The 17,102-nt window shown below is 47.9% G+C and overlaps 1 protein-coding gene across 7 annotated transcripts in view; it reads right to left on the bottom strand.

Annotated features, from left to right (window-relative positions):
• Positions 1-1,371: 1,371 nt before the first annotated feature.
• kdm4b (lysine (K)-specific demethylase 4B) overlaps positions 1,372-17,102 on the bottom strand; it is an 80,265-nt gene continuing 64,534 nt past the window's right edge. For 6 of the 7 annotated variants that reach the window (XM_061238895.1, XM_061238896.1, XM_061238893.1 and 3 more), the window contains exons 17-22: positions 16,912-17,020; positions 11,173-11,361; positions 10,365-10,532; positions 9,782-9,901; positions 5,482-5,574; positions 1,372-4,303 (exon numbers count right to left, since the gene is read on the bottom strand). In XM_061238895.1, coding sequence (XP_061094879.1) covers positions 3,845-4,303; positions 5,482-5,574; positions 9,782-9,901; positions 10,365-10,532; positions 11,173-11,361; positions 16,912-17,020 — 1,138 coding nt within the window. In that variant the 3' untranslated portion in view covers positions 1,372-3,844. Of the gene's footprint in view, positions 4,304-5,481; positions 5,575-9,781; positions 9,902-10,364; positions 10,533-11,172; positions 11,362-16,911; positions 17,021-17,102 lie in introns of those variants that run through there. The other variant, XM_061238899.1, reaches the window with a different exon arrangement.

Genomic DNA, 17,102 nt, shown 5'->3' with positions numbered 1-17,102 from the left:
ATGTTTGGAGTCATTGTCCAGCAGGACAATCTACCCAAGACCACGTCTCAGCTTCCTAGCAGAAACAACCACATGTTCTGCCGGATATTCAGTGTACTTTGTTGAATTCATTATGCCATTGATCTTAAATAGTGCACCACAGGCAGCAAAACATCTCCAAAACATCAATCACTCACCTCCATTTGACAGTACGTAGGAGATGCTTCTCCTTGTATGTGTTCCTCATTTGCCACCAAACATGTTGACGATGTTTATGGCCATACTGTTAAATTTCTGTCTCATCTAACCACCACTAGTCTTCCAGTCATAATTCCAAAGTCTTTCGGCAAACTGAGGCTTGGTTTTGTTTATTGGGCACAGTAAGGGCCGTCTTCATGCCACCCTGCAAAAGAGCAACATGCATCTCTTCCTGGAAAGTTTGCAACCATTCCATATGCTTTACATTTTTTATTATTTCCCTTAGTGCTAAGTGGTATGTTTTTACTGGGGGGTTTTTTGTACCCATTACTAGATTTGTGAACTGACAGTTCTTTGGCTTTTCCCATGCTGATGGATGAGAAAAGGGTTTTGCATGCTAGTTACCTGATTCTAATACTCTAGTGCAGGGGTCAGCGACCCAGGTCCTTGAGAGCCGGAGGGTGTGCTGGCTTTCGTTGTTACTTGGCATTAATTGATCAATGAAAGCCGTTGATTACACAGTTAACTCACCTCACCTGGTTTCTTGGGTCTGAATCGGTTGCTTATTTTAAGGTGGAGACGAAAGCCAGCACACCCTGCGGCTCTCCAGGATCAGGGTTGCCGACCCCTGCTCTAGTGGAACAAACAAAAAAAACAACATTGAAACATAAATGTATTGTAATGTATTGAAATAAAAGTATATGGTTCTCCTATTTGTTTGAACATAACATAGATTATCTGTGTCGCCAGGGGGCAGCCTAGAGCCTAGTGGCTAATTTGCTAGACTGGGGTTGGTGGTTAAAGCCCCAGCGTACCTGCAAAAAGATAAGTCTCAAATGGGGATATTGGCCCTGGCTTAATCTAATCAATGCAAGTGGCTTTGGATAAAGGCGTCAGCTAAATAACTAATGTAATGTTTATTATATGCAGCCTTTTTTTCACTTCTATTAAGGGTGCCAATAATTCAGGAGCTCACCGTATACACATCGCATCCACAGCTGCCAATCTTCCATGAAGGGAGACTTAGCAAGGGAGACTTAGCAAACTCACTTAGAAAATAGAATAGCCATCTTATTTTCTGATGGTTCTGTACTGAATCATATTCAAACACTTACACTTTAAAGCACACTCAGTTATGTCCATTATTAATATGAATAACAACGGATGACTTGCTCTAAAGAGGGGAGACAGAAATATTGTGCTGACACTGATTTATTTTCATAAGCCCATGTGTCCGACAGATTATGACAAAAAATAATAATAATCATAAAACATAACTCCAAGGCCCGGCTTCACATTTCAATAGCAGTTTGTACTTTATTCCGCATCGAGTAACATTTATAAACATCGTAATGGTGTCGTTTCCGTGGTTGGCTAGTCGTTTCTGTGGTTTACAAAAGTTATTGCAAATCAGTAAGAATCCCAGACAAAATAAAAAATATCTCTAGTAAACAGCCAGCTTCAAACTTCCCCGTCAACACAGTAGAAAGACCCCTAAAGCACGGAAAAGAGTTTCAAACCATGAATTTGAAAAATAGAAACAACTGCTTCGGTATCTAGAGTCTTAATCCGTCGGGGAAGGAAAAGTGAAGCAGTTGCATGAACGTGATAAATAATTACTAAGTCCTATGAAATGATTAGGAATTCTTCCTGGCTTTGACACCATTTTATCTGGGTGATATTTTCTACCTCCTTGCAACCGACTGTCATTATTCAGTGGCTAGACACCAGACACATAGTATCACAAAAACAGAAAACATAATCTGAAATTATATCGCCTCCAGCTACACACCGCCCCCCCCCACCCCCCTACCCCCCTTTCCTTGAGAGAGCTGCAACCACAGGTTAACTTCTTTTCGTTTTTTTCTTTTTTTAAACGCACACAGTCGCATACTCATCGGCACCATTTAAACTTTAAGCGCTTACGCCGGTGGCCGCAGAACCCCACAGACCCACCAGGAACTCTGATCTGTATTCTGACCCTCCGAGACGCCACGGGCTCCCGCTACCTGCCGGAACCTTCCGTAGCTAAGGAAAAAGGTTCAGCGGGAGCCGACCGTCGTCGTCTCTCCCAGCCCCTCCCCTTCCACGGCGGCCATTTTGAGAAGGGTAATACATTCCTCTCAAAATGGCTTCCTCTCGCGCAGCGTGCGATATGTCTGAGGCCCTGCTGGGAAGGCAGGCAGTAACGGCGATATTTACGCCCCCCCCCCCCGTCGAGTTCAATCGCCCTATTATGGCAAAGTCAAACCCAGTGAGATGGGGGGTGGGGGGGTGGGGGTGTTTTACAGAAGGGGGGTGTTGGGTGAGAGGGAGGGCTCTGAGCCAGGTTTGCAAGGGCACAAGCTGAGGAGAAAAAGAAGTGCTCTACGTGGATTGGCCAAAAATAAAATAAACGTGACACTTGCAAACATTCTGCCTCAATTGCATTCTTATGTTATACATATCTATATTGCTGGTGCTGACACAGGAATGCCATCTTTCTTGGTTATTACAGCATACCACAGAAAAATTAAGTAGCAAGGCTAGTATGCCATCGACAAAATGGCAGCCAACTATGTACAGCTAAGTTACGGGATACGCTTTCTCAGTAGTCAAGGGTCTTGGTAGCACCTTGCAAAGACGGCTCATTTGAACGTAATTTATATTGTCATTAAAATTTTTTGCAGTATAACGCGAATACTTGTGTCAAAAGTTTCTATATAAATGTCCCATCTATTTCTAAACCAGGGTTCTCTCGTACTTTGTGAAATTTTACAGAGCTTCACAAAATATCTTTGAAAAAAAAAAATTTGACAGATGAAAGTGAATAGGATATAACATCAAATTTCTACTTTTACAAAGAGTGCTACAATACAGTGCCAGATTCAACTCTGGAGAGGAAAACATGTTAATAACTTGCTAATGTATATAGTTAATACAAGTAAAACGTGAAAACACCCATAACTACATATTTAACACAGTATGTTCACACAACTGAATGCTCCTACTGACAACGCTACAGTAAAGTATACAACCCCTTCTGCATTAACTGCATTTTTTTTCTTTGTACAAATATTTAATGCATAAGGAAGTAACATATTTAAATACTTGTTTTGACCCTAAACCCCCACCCACCCAAAGTCCATGGTGTCCCACACATAAAAGAACATTTTATTTTTTGAAACTGTACACAAACGTATGAATTGTCCACCTGGTTTTAATGCTGTCGGTTTTGGCTTGTTTTAGAAAAATAGTTATAGCTGATTAAATTAACAAAAGATAAATCTGTTCTGCTTTCTGTTAGTGAAATGGAGAGATGAGAGAGAGAGGAAGAGAGAGAGAGAGAGAGAGAGAGAGAGAGATATGAAGTTGGTGCTTGGAGACCCCCATGTGGACAGTTCAGGACAGGTATAGACATGCAGGTTAGACTCGGGCGAGACGGAGCTCTTCCCTTCCCACCACTTCCACCGCCATTCCGGTGACCGAGCGACGGGGGTCACAAAATTTCAAAATAAAAGTTAGAATAATGACAATAAACAAAACCTATGAACATGCAACCCTGCCGGACAAGCTCTTTTTTTTCGTCTTCTTCTTCTTCATTTTTTCTGAAACGAGCACCAGTTTCCAGAGGCAGAGGAGCTGCTGTCCGTCAAAGGGGAAAAGGCTGAGAACACTGGCCGGTCTCTTAATACGCGGGGCCCGCCCCCCCTTCCTGGGGGTAGTGGGCCTGGAGCAGAGACTCCATGAAGGAGACGTAGCTGGTGCTGGGGGTGTAGGCCTCGGCGGGGTCCCTGGGGGCCCCGGGGGGGCCGTCGGCGTCGTGGTACAGGGCGAGGGAGGGGTGCAGGGGGCCGCTGTGGCCGCGGATGGGGAAGGGGCCGTTGCCGGGGGCGGGAGGGTGGCAGGGCTCCATGGGAGGAGTGGTGGGGGTAAGAGAAGGCTCGTGGAGGCCTCCGGCGTGGACGGAATGAGGCGCGCTCCGGGGCGTGGAGGCCGAGGCGGGACCCTGGGGCGGGAGGGGGCCGGCGGGCGCCGATGGGGGGTCCAGCGGAGGCGGGGGCGGTGTGGGCAGGCGGGGGCGTTTGGGGGCCTGGGGCTCGTCGCCGGAGGGAGCCCCGTCCTGTAGGCCCGCAGACGTCAGAGACTGAAAGATGGAGAGAGAGGGAACATTACATTAGTTATTTAACACTGTCACTTCCAGTTGATTAGACTAAGCAGGGGCCAATCCCTCTGGGGTTAAGGGCTCAACAGCTGCACTAATCTTATTGTGGCTACACTAGGGTTTGAACCACCAACCTTCTGAATCTAGTGAAGCACCTTAACTACTAGGCTGTAGGCTAAGGGCCTTAAAACACAGAACCTGACCCAACCTGACCCACCCAACCCCACCCCACCCCAAAACACTGAAACAACGTACACGTCTTCAAAAAACTGAAACACACAGCAAAGAGACACAGACACCTGGGAGAAACCACTCAACTCCAGGACTCTCTTTACAGCTCTCTTCAATAAAACTGATTCCTGTCGGGTCTGGTCGACAAGCTGACCAACCTAAATCATCAGCTAGTCCACCAGTTTCACCACCAGCTTACACTACCAGCTTAATCAGTTTTGACCAGCTTTTTCCAGCTAGAGGCCAGCTCTGGCCAGCCACAGACCAGCTACGGCCAGCTAGATTTGTGGAAAAACCTGCTTAGAATCTCAGCTGGTCTTAGCAGGAGTTTTCAGCAAGGAACTATCTTGAAAAATCTCTGAAATACTCAATGTCATATCATCTGCTGGTAGACATTCCCCAATTACAGGCACCATTTAAGACGAGCCTCGCTATCTCCATTTCCACAAGACGGAAATGTCAAAACAAATCCGTGATTACAAAGACATCAAAAGACACGCGTCTGATTTCCAAACACGTTTGTCACGTCCTAAAAACGCATATGCAAACTTTAAATGAATACATGAACGTTTAAATTTCCTTCGGGTGGTTTAAACGGAGGAACGTACAGAGCTCAACAGGCTATTGGGGGTAGTGCAGGTCCAGCAGGGCAACAGTACTGGAATGCTATGCTAACTGCTAACTGTTCCGTTTTGGACCATAGCATTCTCTGCAATTACAAATGCATGTCCAAACACAATATTTCCATTTTTGATCCCTCCGACAAGCTTTAAAAAATTCAGTAAATGAGAAGACGGCAGAAATATTACGACTTAAAAATTATAGCAGCGGCTATTATACTGTTACAGAACAAACCCAAATGCAATCTCCACCCAAGCCCCACCCGTTAGCCGTTAGCCGTTAGCTCCTCCACGGCCCGGCAGACTCACCAGGCGAGACTTCACCCTCTTGGGCAGCTCCTGTTCCAGTGTGTGGATCTCTGTGCGTTTCAGAGTCATCTGCGACTTATCCTCAAACTCCACCTACAAGAGAAAAAAGTCTGTTTAAAAGGGTCATACTCTACATATGAGACACACGTGCGTTTATACTGTGGGGGTCATACTCCATATAAACATGTGTGTTTATATTGTGAGGGTCATACTCCATATAAACACGTGTGTTTATACTGTGAGGCTCATACTCCATATAAACACACCTGTGTTTATACTGTGAGGCTCATACTCCATATAAACACACCTGTTCTTATACTGTGAGGGTCATATTCCATATAAACACACCTGTGTTCATACTGTGAGGGTCCTACTCCATATAAAAACGTGTGTTCATACTGTGAGGGTCATACTCCATATAAACACACCTGTGTTTATACTGTGAGGGTCATACTCCACATTAACACACGTGTTTATAAGGCTCATAATCCACAAAAGAAACACGTGTTTACAAGGGTCATACTCCACCAGAGAAACAGATGCATTTATAAGCATCATACTCCATCAAAAGACTGAAAGAGATTGATGTTTATAAGATCAAACTGGATCATCAAAACCTACCCAAAAGAGAAACACAAATAAGTGTAAGTAAGCAGGGAGACTCAATCAAAGACAGACATACAGATGTTTACAAGGGTTATGTGGGAGTTATCCAGAAGCTCCACATCAGGTAGAGATACACGCAATGTTCCAGAAACCCTGCTGAAGAGTCACTCCACATGACCGTCTTCCTGTGCAAGCGACATGAGGAAGATGTTCCTCTTATGCGTTTCCTTTCATAGAGGGAGATACGGGTTTGTATCCGGCAGGGATACGGCTAATTCAAGTGGCACCGGATGACTGCTCTGCCGTCATACCGGGCTGAAAATAGAAAAATAAACCCATTGATCCGCAGTTTGTGCAGGCAAACAGACACATGAATTTAGGCTGTGGAAGATGGAGAACTGAAGCTGACAGACTTGATCCCAAACAACAATAGAGGAGAAGAGTAGCACTATGGGAGCCTCTCTCTCCCCCCCTCCTTTCCTTGTCTTGTTCCATCTCTCTCTCGTTGTCTGCACTCTCATTCCCTGCTCACTCCCTCTCATTCTCTCTCTCTCCCTCTCTCTTTCGCTCTCTCCATCCTGGTCTCTCTCATAACTGGCTACATTAGTGTTTCTCAACCCGCTGTCCAACCCATCCAAAGGACTTTGGGCTCAAATCATGCTCTGTACAATATTTGTATTAATTATTGTTATTACAGATTTCATACGTCCACAATGTTCAGCGAAATATAGAGGGTCATACTATGATTTTTAATCTCCTTCGGAGTGTTTATTGGAAACGGTTTGGCACTGCACAACAGAAGAGCAATAAGCAGAAGACAAACACAATAAAATACTGTGTGTATGTATGGTGCTTATTTCTTTATTAATATCCATGACAGATTCTTTCATAGAACCCAAATTGTCCAAAGGCGTTCAGAACCTCTCTCGGGACGAGGGGGGTTTGCGGGCCAGTAGGGGGCAAACTTCCCTCGGGTCGGTCGAATAAAACCCCAGTGCAGAGATGGGGACACTGTGCTGTAGGAGATGCCGTTGTGAGCATCTGTCACAAAATGGCCGCCGCTCATCACCCCGGGGGGTATTACACATCGTCGACGTCTGAGCCGAGTTTCCCCCCTCATCACAGTAAAAAGTGTGTCGCGTTTCGAGAAAAGCGCGACGTAAACACAAGTAATTATCATCATCGTCCTGACACGGTCTTCCATTCCTCTCCTCCCTTCCCGCTCAACCTCACCCTCACGCTCATTATAAGTGGGTCTCTGGAGGTGTCTTGGAGAGCTGGGTGTTTTTGTGCCTTGCGCACCTCTCCCAGACTCCGGGGGAGGCGGCCCGGGGCGGGGGGTGGGGGGTAGACACAATAACGAGGACCCGCCGCGAAAACAGGTGATTAGAGGCGCAGGTGCTGCCAAAGAGGAGGAGAGGCTCATTAGAATGGAGACACGGGGGCCTATTCTGGGAGACGAGGAGAATACAAGGTCACACACACACACACACACACATATGCGCACATGCACGCACGCGCGCGCATACACACACACACACACATATACATACACACGCACACGCGCACACGCACACACACACACATACACACATACACACACACACACACACACACACACACACACACACACACACATACATACACACACACATACATATACACACACATACATATACACACACACACACACACACACATACACACATACACACATACACACATACACACATACACACATACACACATACACATAGGCTCTCCTAATGCTAATGCAACCAGGCATTCCATGCCAAAGCCAAAACAAGTAAAAAATCAGAAAACACATTAAATTTAGAACAAAACATTTGGGAACGGGAGCAGACTTCCGTGTCAGATCTCCTCGTGGCTGGAACACTGCTGAGCGCAACCATCTCAATCGCATTCTTCCATCATACTCACTTTTTAAAGACTCCCTTTTATATTTTATGTTGCTCTTAAATGACTGGTTACCCATGTCAACAGTTTTGTTTAACTTTACGTACCTTATTTCACTTCATTAGGTGTGTTTATGTACTCTCATTGAATTTACATTCCCTTTGTTACCCATCTCTGTTAGCCTTTCTCTTCAGTTTCACTCCAAAGTTTAAATTTGACTCAAAAGTGAACTGAGATGTATGAAAGATACTACACACAGTTACTTTTCTATTTTTTTGCAATGATCATGGTTATTATTGGTATCATTGTTATATCTGTATGTTTTTATTACAGGTTCAAGGATCGCTATCATTGTTATTACTGTTGTTATATGGAACACATTTTGTTTTCAATGATTGTTACCTACTGTTGTTGAATTAATTGTTATACTGGCTTTACTGTAATTGTGGTAATGATTGTTATTGTGGTTATTATTATTGTTGTCACTGTGATAATGATTATTATTGTTAATGTTGTAATGATTGTTATTATTTTTACGATTGTTATTGTTGTACTGATTGTTATTATTGCTCTTATTCTAACAATTGTTCTTGTTATTATTTTAACGATTGTTATTGTTATTATTGGTGTAATGATTGTCATTGTGGTTATTATTGTTGTTACTGTGGTAACGATTGTTATTGTGGTTATTATTGTTATTACTGTGGTAATGATTGTTATTGTGGATATTACAGTTGTTATTACTGTGGTAACGATTGTTATTGTGGTCATTATTGTTGTTATTACCGTGGTAACGATTGTTATTGTGGTCATTATTGTTGTTATTCCTGTGGTAATGATTGTTATAGTTATTATTACAGTTAATGTTGGGGCAGAGGGAACAGAAGGTCTCCTCGTGGAGGTGCTGAATCCGCCGCCTCTGCATCGGGCCTCCTGACAGCACGAGGAGCGGACGGCTGAAGGGAATGATGACCCCGCGCTCTCTCAGATTAACGGATTCGCCTGGGCCTCTGTGAGTTGTGTTCCCCCGCCCCGCAGAACGAGGTCCCCCCCCCCCCCCCCCCGGCTCCCCAAGTTTACACCTCGTAAGCAGCAGAGCGCCGAACGCTCCATAAATCACAACCCCCTTCCGGGGCCGCGACGGGGCGTATATCTCCTCCACGGCCGCGCGTAACTTAACCGCTGGTGTATCCAGACACCCCGCCGTGATCTACAAGTGCGGCCATCTTTCTTCAAAGCGTAAAAGTAAACGGCAGGCGGAGAGCTGGTACCATCGGGGCTGCGAGGGCCTCTCACAGGGCGTGCTACACAGAAGAGACACTCTGTTGCGGGTCCACCGTCCAAACACAGGCATGTTCAGGACCATGGGCGTGCATCGCAAACGAACCCGAGTCAAATATGTAATAGTTTTGGATATAATCTATAACTTTTTGAGAGACTAATAGGTTACAATACACCACAAAAGCTCAGTAAAGCGTAGAAAAGTATTTAAATCCAAAACAATTACATGTCTGATCATGAAGCAGGATTACCGAGTTATCTGGCTAACGGAGTAAAACCCAGAACAGCTATTTTTACTTTCTTGTTCCAGGTTTGGGAGGCCTACAGATTTTAGTCAGTTATCCAGCCGGCTCATTAACCCTGCTTCATAGCACAGACACCAGGTCATCTGAACTCTGACCATGGTCTGAACGCAGGTGTGTTCAGGAGTGTTTGGACCGTGTGGGCGGAGGTCAGAAACGAGCGTGTGGCGATTGGAAAGCGGGCCCATCCTCACCTGGAAGTGCTTGTGGATGTGTTCCCTGACGAAGGAGGCGTTCACCACTTTGCCTTCCTGCGAGTACACCAGGATGACCTCACCAGCCTCCGGAGGGCCCAGACGCAGGCAGTCCTGACTCTGAGGGACAGACAGACGGACGGACGGACGGATGGGGTGGTGAGAACAAAACTCATATGACCCCAAAGCTTCAGTTAATAAATTAACTAAAAATCAATCAATCACCCAATCAAAGAAATCTCCCAAAGTGCATATCAACAAACTAATCCAATCAACCAATCCACAAATCATTCAACCACAGTAGCAATCAACTAACTAATCAATCACCACCCAATCAATCAATCATTCAATTAATTAACAAAATCAACCAAGATATCCATCAACTAATTAAACACCCACCCGACCAACCACTCGACCGACTGAAATACCTTTCAACTCGCCAATTATTCAACAAAATAACTAACCTGTTATTCACGGACTCAATCCGACCTATCTTTCAAACTATCGGTCGTGCGACGTGATGACGTCGCACCAACGAGAGGGCGAGGATTGGCTGAGCTCGAAAGCCGACGGTCGCGCTCACCATCACGTTCTCGGGATAGAGGTTGTCGCAGTAGGAGCCGTCGTCGAAGTTGACCTCGTAGAAGGTCTGCGTCGCCATGCCGATGAGGGTGCAGCGGTAGTGCCAGCCGTCGCGGTTCCGGCCAATCACGCGCTGGCCGATCGATAGCTCCCGTGACCCCGGCCGCGACTGGGAGAGGAAGGGGAAAGGGGAAGGGGAAGGTTTGGACCGGCTGCAAGTGTGAAGATCTATACGCCAATATCTCCACAGCAGGGATACTCAACTCTAGTATCCAAGTCCTGCCCTGGGTTTCTTTTCTCCCAGGTAATTAACAGAAGAATTTGTATTACTGATTGGCCAGACCGTCATCACACCTGACTCCCAGGTAAAGGGAGGGTGGAAAACCCAGCAGTTCTCAGCCCTCAAGGGCCTTGATTTAAGGAACAGAGCCCCAGAGTAGGGCTGCCCAAACCTGTTCCTGGAGATCTATCACACTGTAAGTATTTGTTTCAACCCAATTTGAGGCACCTAATTTGACTAATTAGCAGCCCAATGAGATCTCGAGCTGTTGAATGAGGTGTGCCTTGTTAGGGTTGGAGTGAAACTCTACAGGAACGGTAGATCTTCAGGAACAGGGTTGGACAGCCCTGCTCTAGCTGTTGAATGAGGTGCTTTATTAGGGTTGTAGTGAAAACCTACAGGAACGGTAGATCTCCAGGAACAGGGTTGGACAGCCCTGCTCTAGCTGTTGAATGAGGAGAGATCTTTCAGGGTGCAGTCAGAACCGCTCAAACCTCTCTGTGCTGAAAGCAGCTTCTCACATACGTACCACTCTGAGATTGGTCGTCTTGTGCTTGAGGCAGGTGACGGACACCACGTACGGCCAATCGGCGGGCTTCATGAGCACCCCGGCGATGTGCGCGCAGGTGACGTGGAAGGAGGTGGAGCAGTTCTCAAAGGAGCACTGGATGCAGGCCCCGCGGATCTCCTTCGTGTTCTTGTGGCAGTAAACGCACTTCTGCAACACAAACAAAAACAAAACAAAACGCACGTCAATCGCAAGGTCACCGGCACCATTCAGGTTCCGGATTCAAATCCCGGCCAGTTAGAGCCTGTGTGCATGTAGTTAGCATGTTCTCCCCGTGTTCCTGTGGGATTACTCTGGTTCGTCCCACACTCAAAAACATGCATGTCAGGTAAGGTTGAGTTCCTGCCAGGAACTGGAGGTTAAGACCAGTCTATAGTCCATCGATAGAGTGTCGCTGTGACACTGTGGTTTGTATTCTGAGCGACTGGAGTGCGTTTATACTTTTTGCTCAGGACAGCGAATACAGTTGTCGGACAACAGATGAACGTTCATGCTCAGCAATTTCAGTTAAGCACTCTTGGACCATAAACTGGCCTTTAGCCTACTGGGCGGTCATTAACTGGGCATCCCTATGTGCTCAGGCGACCTACCCTGTATACATAATTAATTCAATATTAACGCAACTGCAGTCTTGGTGGCGAAATATCCCGAGCTTGTTTTGTAGGATTACAGGTTCTGACCAGAGCCAGAGGTGTGTTCTGTGTGTGCGTCTGTGTGCGTGTGTGTGTGTGAGAGAGAGAGTGTGTGTGTGTAATCCTGGTGGAGTCACGAAAAGCGTTTTTCCTTGCGTTAAGCCCTGGAGCCCATACAGGATGTCCAGTTCACACAGGGTGAGTTTTAGTCATCTGCATTCAGGGTAGTCAGTCCTATTTTCAGCCAGCACTGCAGAATGCTACCCAGAGTGCACCGCAAAACGCGCCATTAATAATAACACCGCCCAGCTAATCAATAGAAAATTTTGCCACGTTGCCAAATCTTTAGCCAAAGCTGCCAATCAAAAATCCATGCCATTGGCTTTTCTCCTCTTGACCCCTGACCCCCCCCGATTAGCATTTGAGCTCATTAGCAGCACGGTCGCACTTGGGGGTCTTAACAGGGAGCGTGCGGAGAATATTCCGGAAATTTCTTCCCACCCCCCCCCAACACCTCCCGGGCTCTTTTCCTTTGATTCCCTACACCTGTTTCTCATCCCGCGGTTAGTCCATCTGATCCTCGCCCGCCCCCTCCTCCTCCTCCTCTCTTTCTGTCCTCTTTTTTTCCCTCTCTCGTTCTCCGACAGCCCGCTCGAACGCCGCTAGCCCGCCGCGACCGGGGGGAAATCAATAAAAAGAAAAATTCTTTATTAAATCGTCAATACCTCATTTTACCCCCCGGGGGCGGGGGGGGGAGGGGGGCTGGCGGAAACGTACAGCGGCTCTCGGTATCGGACGGGACGCTGAAATACCTCGCCCCGCCGCGGCTGATTTAACGTCCGGCGGACGGGAGAATGATGAAAGGGGGCTGGAGACGGGAGGGCAGGGGCAGATTTATTCACATTACGGCCTTATTTATTATCTTAGCTCTTTTTACGGGGTTTTATCCGCGCCCGTGGCGTGGCGGGAGGCTTGGAGGTGTCGAGCGGTTCTAGGAAATGTCCGACATCCCCCCCAACACCCCCTCCCTCCATCACCCCCCCCCCCCCTTTCCGCCACAGGGCTACCACTGCTTCACTGATTTGGGGCTTTTACAATACAGCTCTCCGCCACAGGGGCCGGTTCCTCCATCAATCCATCAACACAATTTAGACTCCGGGAGCGGGTGTTACTTCGCCGCGGTAACATTGAGGCGGGGGGGGGGGGGGGGGTGGGCTTCAAGCGTTCAGGAAAAACTGCTCGTTTATATCCGGTCTCTTCGAAACCGTTCCGGGAATTCCCGGAGATTTAAAGCGCCGTTCCTGAACGCGCGCGGTGATGTCCGGTCACCCGGAACACGGCGGAGCGGGACTCTTTCATGTCTCCGAACGCCTCTGTAAATCCAGAGCTGGGACGGACTCTGGACCGACCGGTGAGAGTGATTTAATGTTGCCGCTGCGCGTTCTTTGATAGATTATTCAACAGCGCCGGATACGCCGTCTGCGGATCTAAGACTGTGCCTGGTGACTGCAACAGCGCTGGATGGAGAGAGAGAGAGAGAGAGAGAGAGAGAGAGAGAGGGAGGGAGAGGGATAGAGGGAGACAAGAGGGAGTGAAAGGGAGAAAGGGATAGAGGGAGACAAGAGGGAGAGGGAGTGAAAGGGGGAGAACGAGAGAAGGAGACAGAGAAAGAGAGAGAGGGAGAGAGAAAGAGAGGGATAGAGGGAGACAGAGAGGGAGTGAAAGGGAGAGAGAAAGGGATAGAGGGAGACAAGAGGGAGAGGGAGTGAAAGGGGGAGAACGAGAGAAGGAGACAGAGAAAGAGAGAGAGGGAGAGAGAAAGAGAGGGATAGAGGGAGACAGAGAGGGAGTGAAAGGGAGAGAGAAAGGGATAGAGGGAGACAAGAGGGAGAGGGAGTGAAAGGGAGAGAACGAGAGAAGGAGACAGAGAACGAGAGAAGGAGACAGAAAGAGAGGGGGAGAGAGAGAGAGGGATAGAAGGAGACAGAGAGAGAGAGTGAAAGGGCGAGAGAAAGGGATAGAGGGAGATATGGATAAAAGAGGGAGAGAGGGGGAAAGAAAGTTTGGAAAGGAGAGGACTGAAAAAGAGGACAGAAGAGAGAAAGAAGAGAGGAGAAAAGAGGACTGAAAAAAGAGAGACAGGAGTGAAGGAGAAAGAGGAGAGAGAGAGAGGGAGGACAGAAAGAGAGAAGGAGAGGGGGAGGCTGTCTGCTCAAACAGTCGGCGGTAATGGGAAATTGCCGGCCGCCCGCGGGATCGATGCAGCTCATTTAGCGCAGCGAGAAACAACACCTGATTACTCAGCCATTCCACGTCATCAATTATTCACACTGCGCTCTCCCGAAAACACCTCCACCCCTCCACCCCTCCGCCCCTCCGCCCCTCTACCCCTCTACCCCTCCACCCCTCCGTCCGCCCGCCCGCTCTCGGGAGGGCCCCGCCAGGACCACCGGGCCGTTAGTAACCTCCGCACCCGAGCGTTAACGGGCGCTTATCTCCGCGCTCGACGCGCCGCTCACAGAACTTTCCGGATTCACGCCACGCTTCACGCACTCCGGCGGCGGTTTCGTGAGAGTGCCGCCCGGAGAGGCGCTTCGAGTCCCTATTAGATTGTCGTCTATTTAATTTCTTTATTCATTCAGCACACGTAATAGTCTACGGCGTCTTCTTTTTCCGGAACCTTCCGGGAAACGGATCGCGGGGAACGTAAACGTCCGTGGAGTCAGTCTTATGATTGCATGACATTACATTACATTACGACCTATACTGCCCTCTGTGTGTCCGTAATAACAACCCTCCCTTATATTGTGAACCGAACGCGTACGATCATCGTGCTACACACGCATATGCATAACAGGCTTGCGTAACGCGTTTACTGTGCGTTACACAACCGGTTTAGCATTTCCGCTGCTGAATGGTCCGGGCTTCACATGAATCAGTAATGGGGTGAAAGCGTTTCAAAGATAAAGATCTGACGGCCTCGATAGAGCCGGATATAGCACTAATGAACCGAAATGCAGCCCCGAGTGTTTATTATAGGCCTCACACACGGCTGTCACGCGGCCGCATTACGTACGAGCAGATCTACGCACAGAGCTCGGGAGAGGAAGACACTGCTCACAGATTCAGTTCGAAATGGCATCTGATGACAAACATCGTCACGTCTCGTTTACCTGGGCTAGCCCTCCTCGACACGTGAGGGCAGAGACACTCAGCTGGGACAGGCTACTGGAGCCGTTACACACCATACTGAATTATACAACCACCTTTGGCTCGGACTTGATTGTACTCTTCAAGGGTTCTGAATTTCAGTATGTTTACACTAGGGCTCGGAACTACTGTCCTCTCAGGTCTACTTTTGCACTTGTTCTTGTGATAGATTTGCACTTTGTTGTACGTCGCTCTGGATAAGAGCGTCTGCTAAATGCCACGTAATGTAATGTAACGTAATGGACTACAGCCACCAGCCTGACCACAACTTGTAAAAACATGCAGGGTTCTGTGAAGCCACACTGAAAATCTTATTCTTAATCTCTTATACCTACGACCTAGTGCAAGCATTTTTTTTTGATATATGGACCAATTTCTTTTTGGGCAACGGTACATAGCTAAAAGGCACAATTGATGTTGTTTGTTTTTGATCACATTAAAAATATATATTAGCTGCAAAAATATATATTTTAAGGATTCTTACTCTGATTATAGTCTTTATTTTATGGGAACCCAAAACACGACCCTCTACTGCACGGCATGATAAACCAATGACACAGCGCACCGCTTCCAAAACGTGAGAAACATTCACCGCCGTCTATAAGGAAGCCATAACGAGACAGACCAGAGTGTAAACGAATGTACATTTTCGCTGAACCGGCATCACGTTCGGTGAATGAATCCGAACAGAAACGGCTCCCGTTACCCTGACAACGGCGCTAACAGACGCAGGGAAACATTAGTTACCGCTTGAGAACGGACACCCTGGTCTTCGCAGCCGTACGAAGAGCGCGTGGGCAGCTAGCGCTACGCGACGCGATAAACCGTGACCCCGACCTCCGTGAAAAGCTGCTCCGTTTTTCTTAATCAAAACAGGCCGAGTAAACAAGCGCAAACCCAGTCCGGGTAAAACGGCTCGACCTCCGGCGACCTTCAGCCTTCAGTGGGAAAGCAGTATTTCGGTATTAGTTCATTAGTTTGGAGTGCGGATTGAAATTCAGCAGCCAGAGAGCCGGGAGTCTGACTTTTAAAGGCAGACGGACAGGTAATCCACAGACACGGCCACTGCAACGCAGCTCCGCTCCAGCTTAAAGGTCCCTTATTGTGGAGAATGACATTTCCCTCGCCATGTGGATTATAAAAGGAGTTGAAGGTGCTTTAAAATCTCTGTGAAAGTATCAAAAATGCACTGTCCCCCAAATAAATCCATACGAGTATGAAGGAAATGTGTCGTTCGGACATCGGTGAAGCTGGGACATCACAACGATGCTTCAGCACTGCGCATGACTCTTAAAGACAGTCACTAAAACAGCCTGTTCTTAGTAAAGCTGGGAAAACTGTTTTTTGGACATTAAAACCACACAAATTGAGGGTCTTATAGATATCAGGACCTAAAATAAAACACTGGAAAGGTGAACAATAGGGGACCTGTAAACAAGTGTCTCTCTCATGAGGATGGGAGGTTTTGCTCTAGTGCAGGTCAACCAGCCCCAGTAGCATAATGGTTTCGGAACTGGGCTTTCCACTCCGAGAACACAGGTTCAAACCCAGGGCACTGCTGCTGTACCCTTCATCAAGGCACTTAAACCGGACCGCTTCAGTTTGAAAACTCACCCGCTTCAGTTTGCCGTGTTATTCACCGGATTCTGACCCCAGCTGAACACCGCTAGCTCCGCTACGTTTCGCGCCGCGGCCCCGGATCCATCACCGTCTCCCCGACGACCCAGCGGCTAAACCGAACGCCGCGTCGCGGCTTTACGTAACGGCCGCCTCTATTGGCCGTGACACCCGCGCTCTCGGGCCGACCTTTCCCCCCCCGCCGGTCGGCGCGGAGGAGAGCGACCGCCGACTCACTCACCAGGCTCTTCCTGTTTTCGGGAATGGCGCTGACGTCCACCGGCTCCCGCTCGATGGCGTTGATGAAGCGGGCCTCCGGGACGGCGATGGCGCAGATTACGTGCACCCACCTGGGGGAGGAGGGGGGGGGGGGGGATGGTGAAATGGCGCCTTTTAACCGCTAACGACAACTACGGCTTACAAGGATACAGA

The sequence above is a fragment of the Conger conger genome, chromosome 4, assembly GCF_963514075.1.
Source record: "Conger conger chromosome 4, fConCon1.1, whole genome shotgun sequence".
NCBI lineage: Eukaryota > Metazoa > Chordata > Actinopteri > Anguilliformes > Congridae > Conger > Conger conger.
Note: the sequence above shows the minus strand (reverse complement) of the source record. Positions and strands in the feature narration are given on the sequence as shown.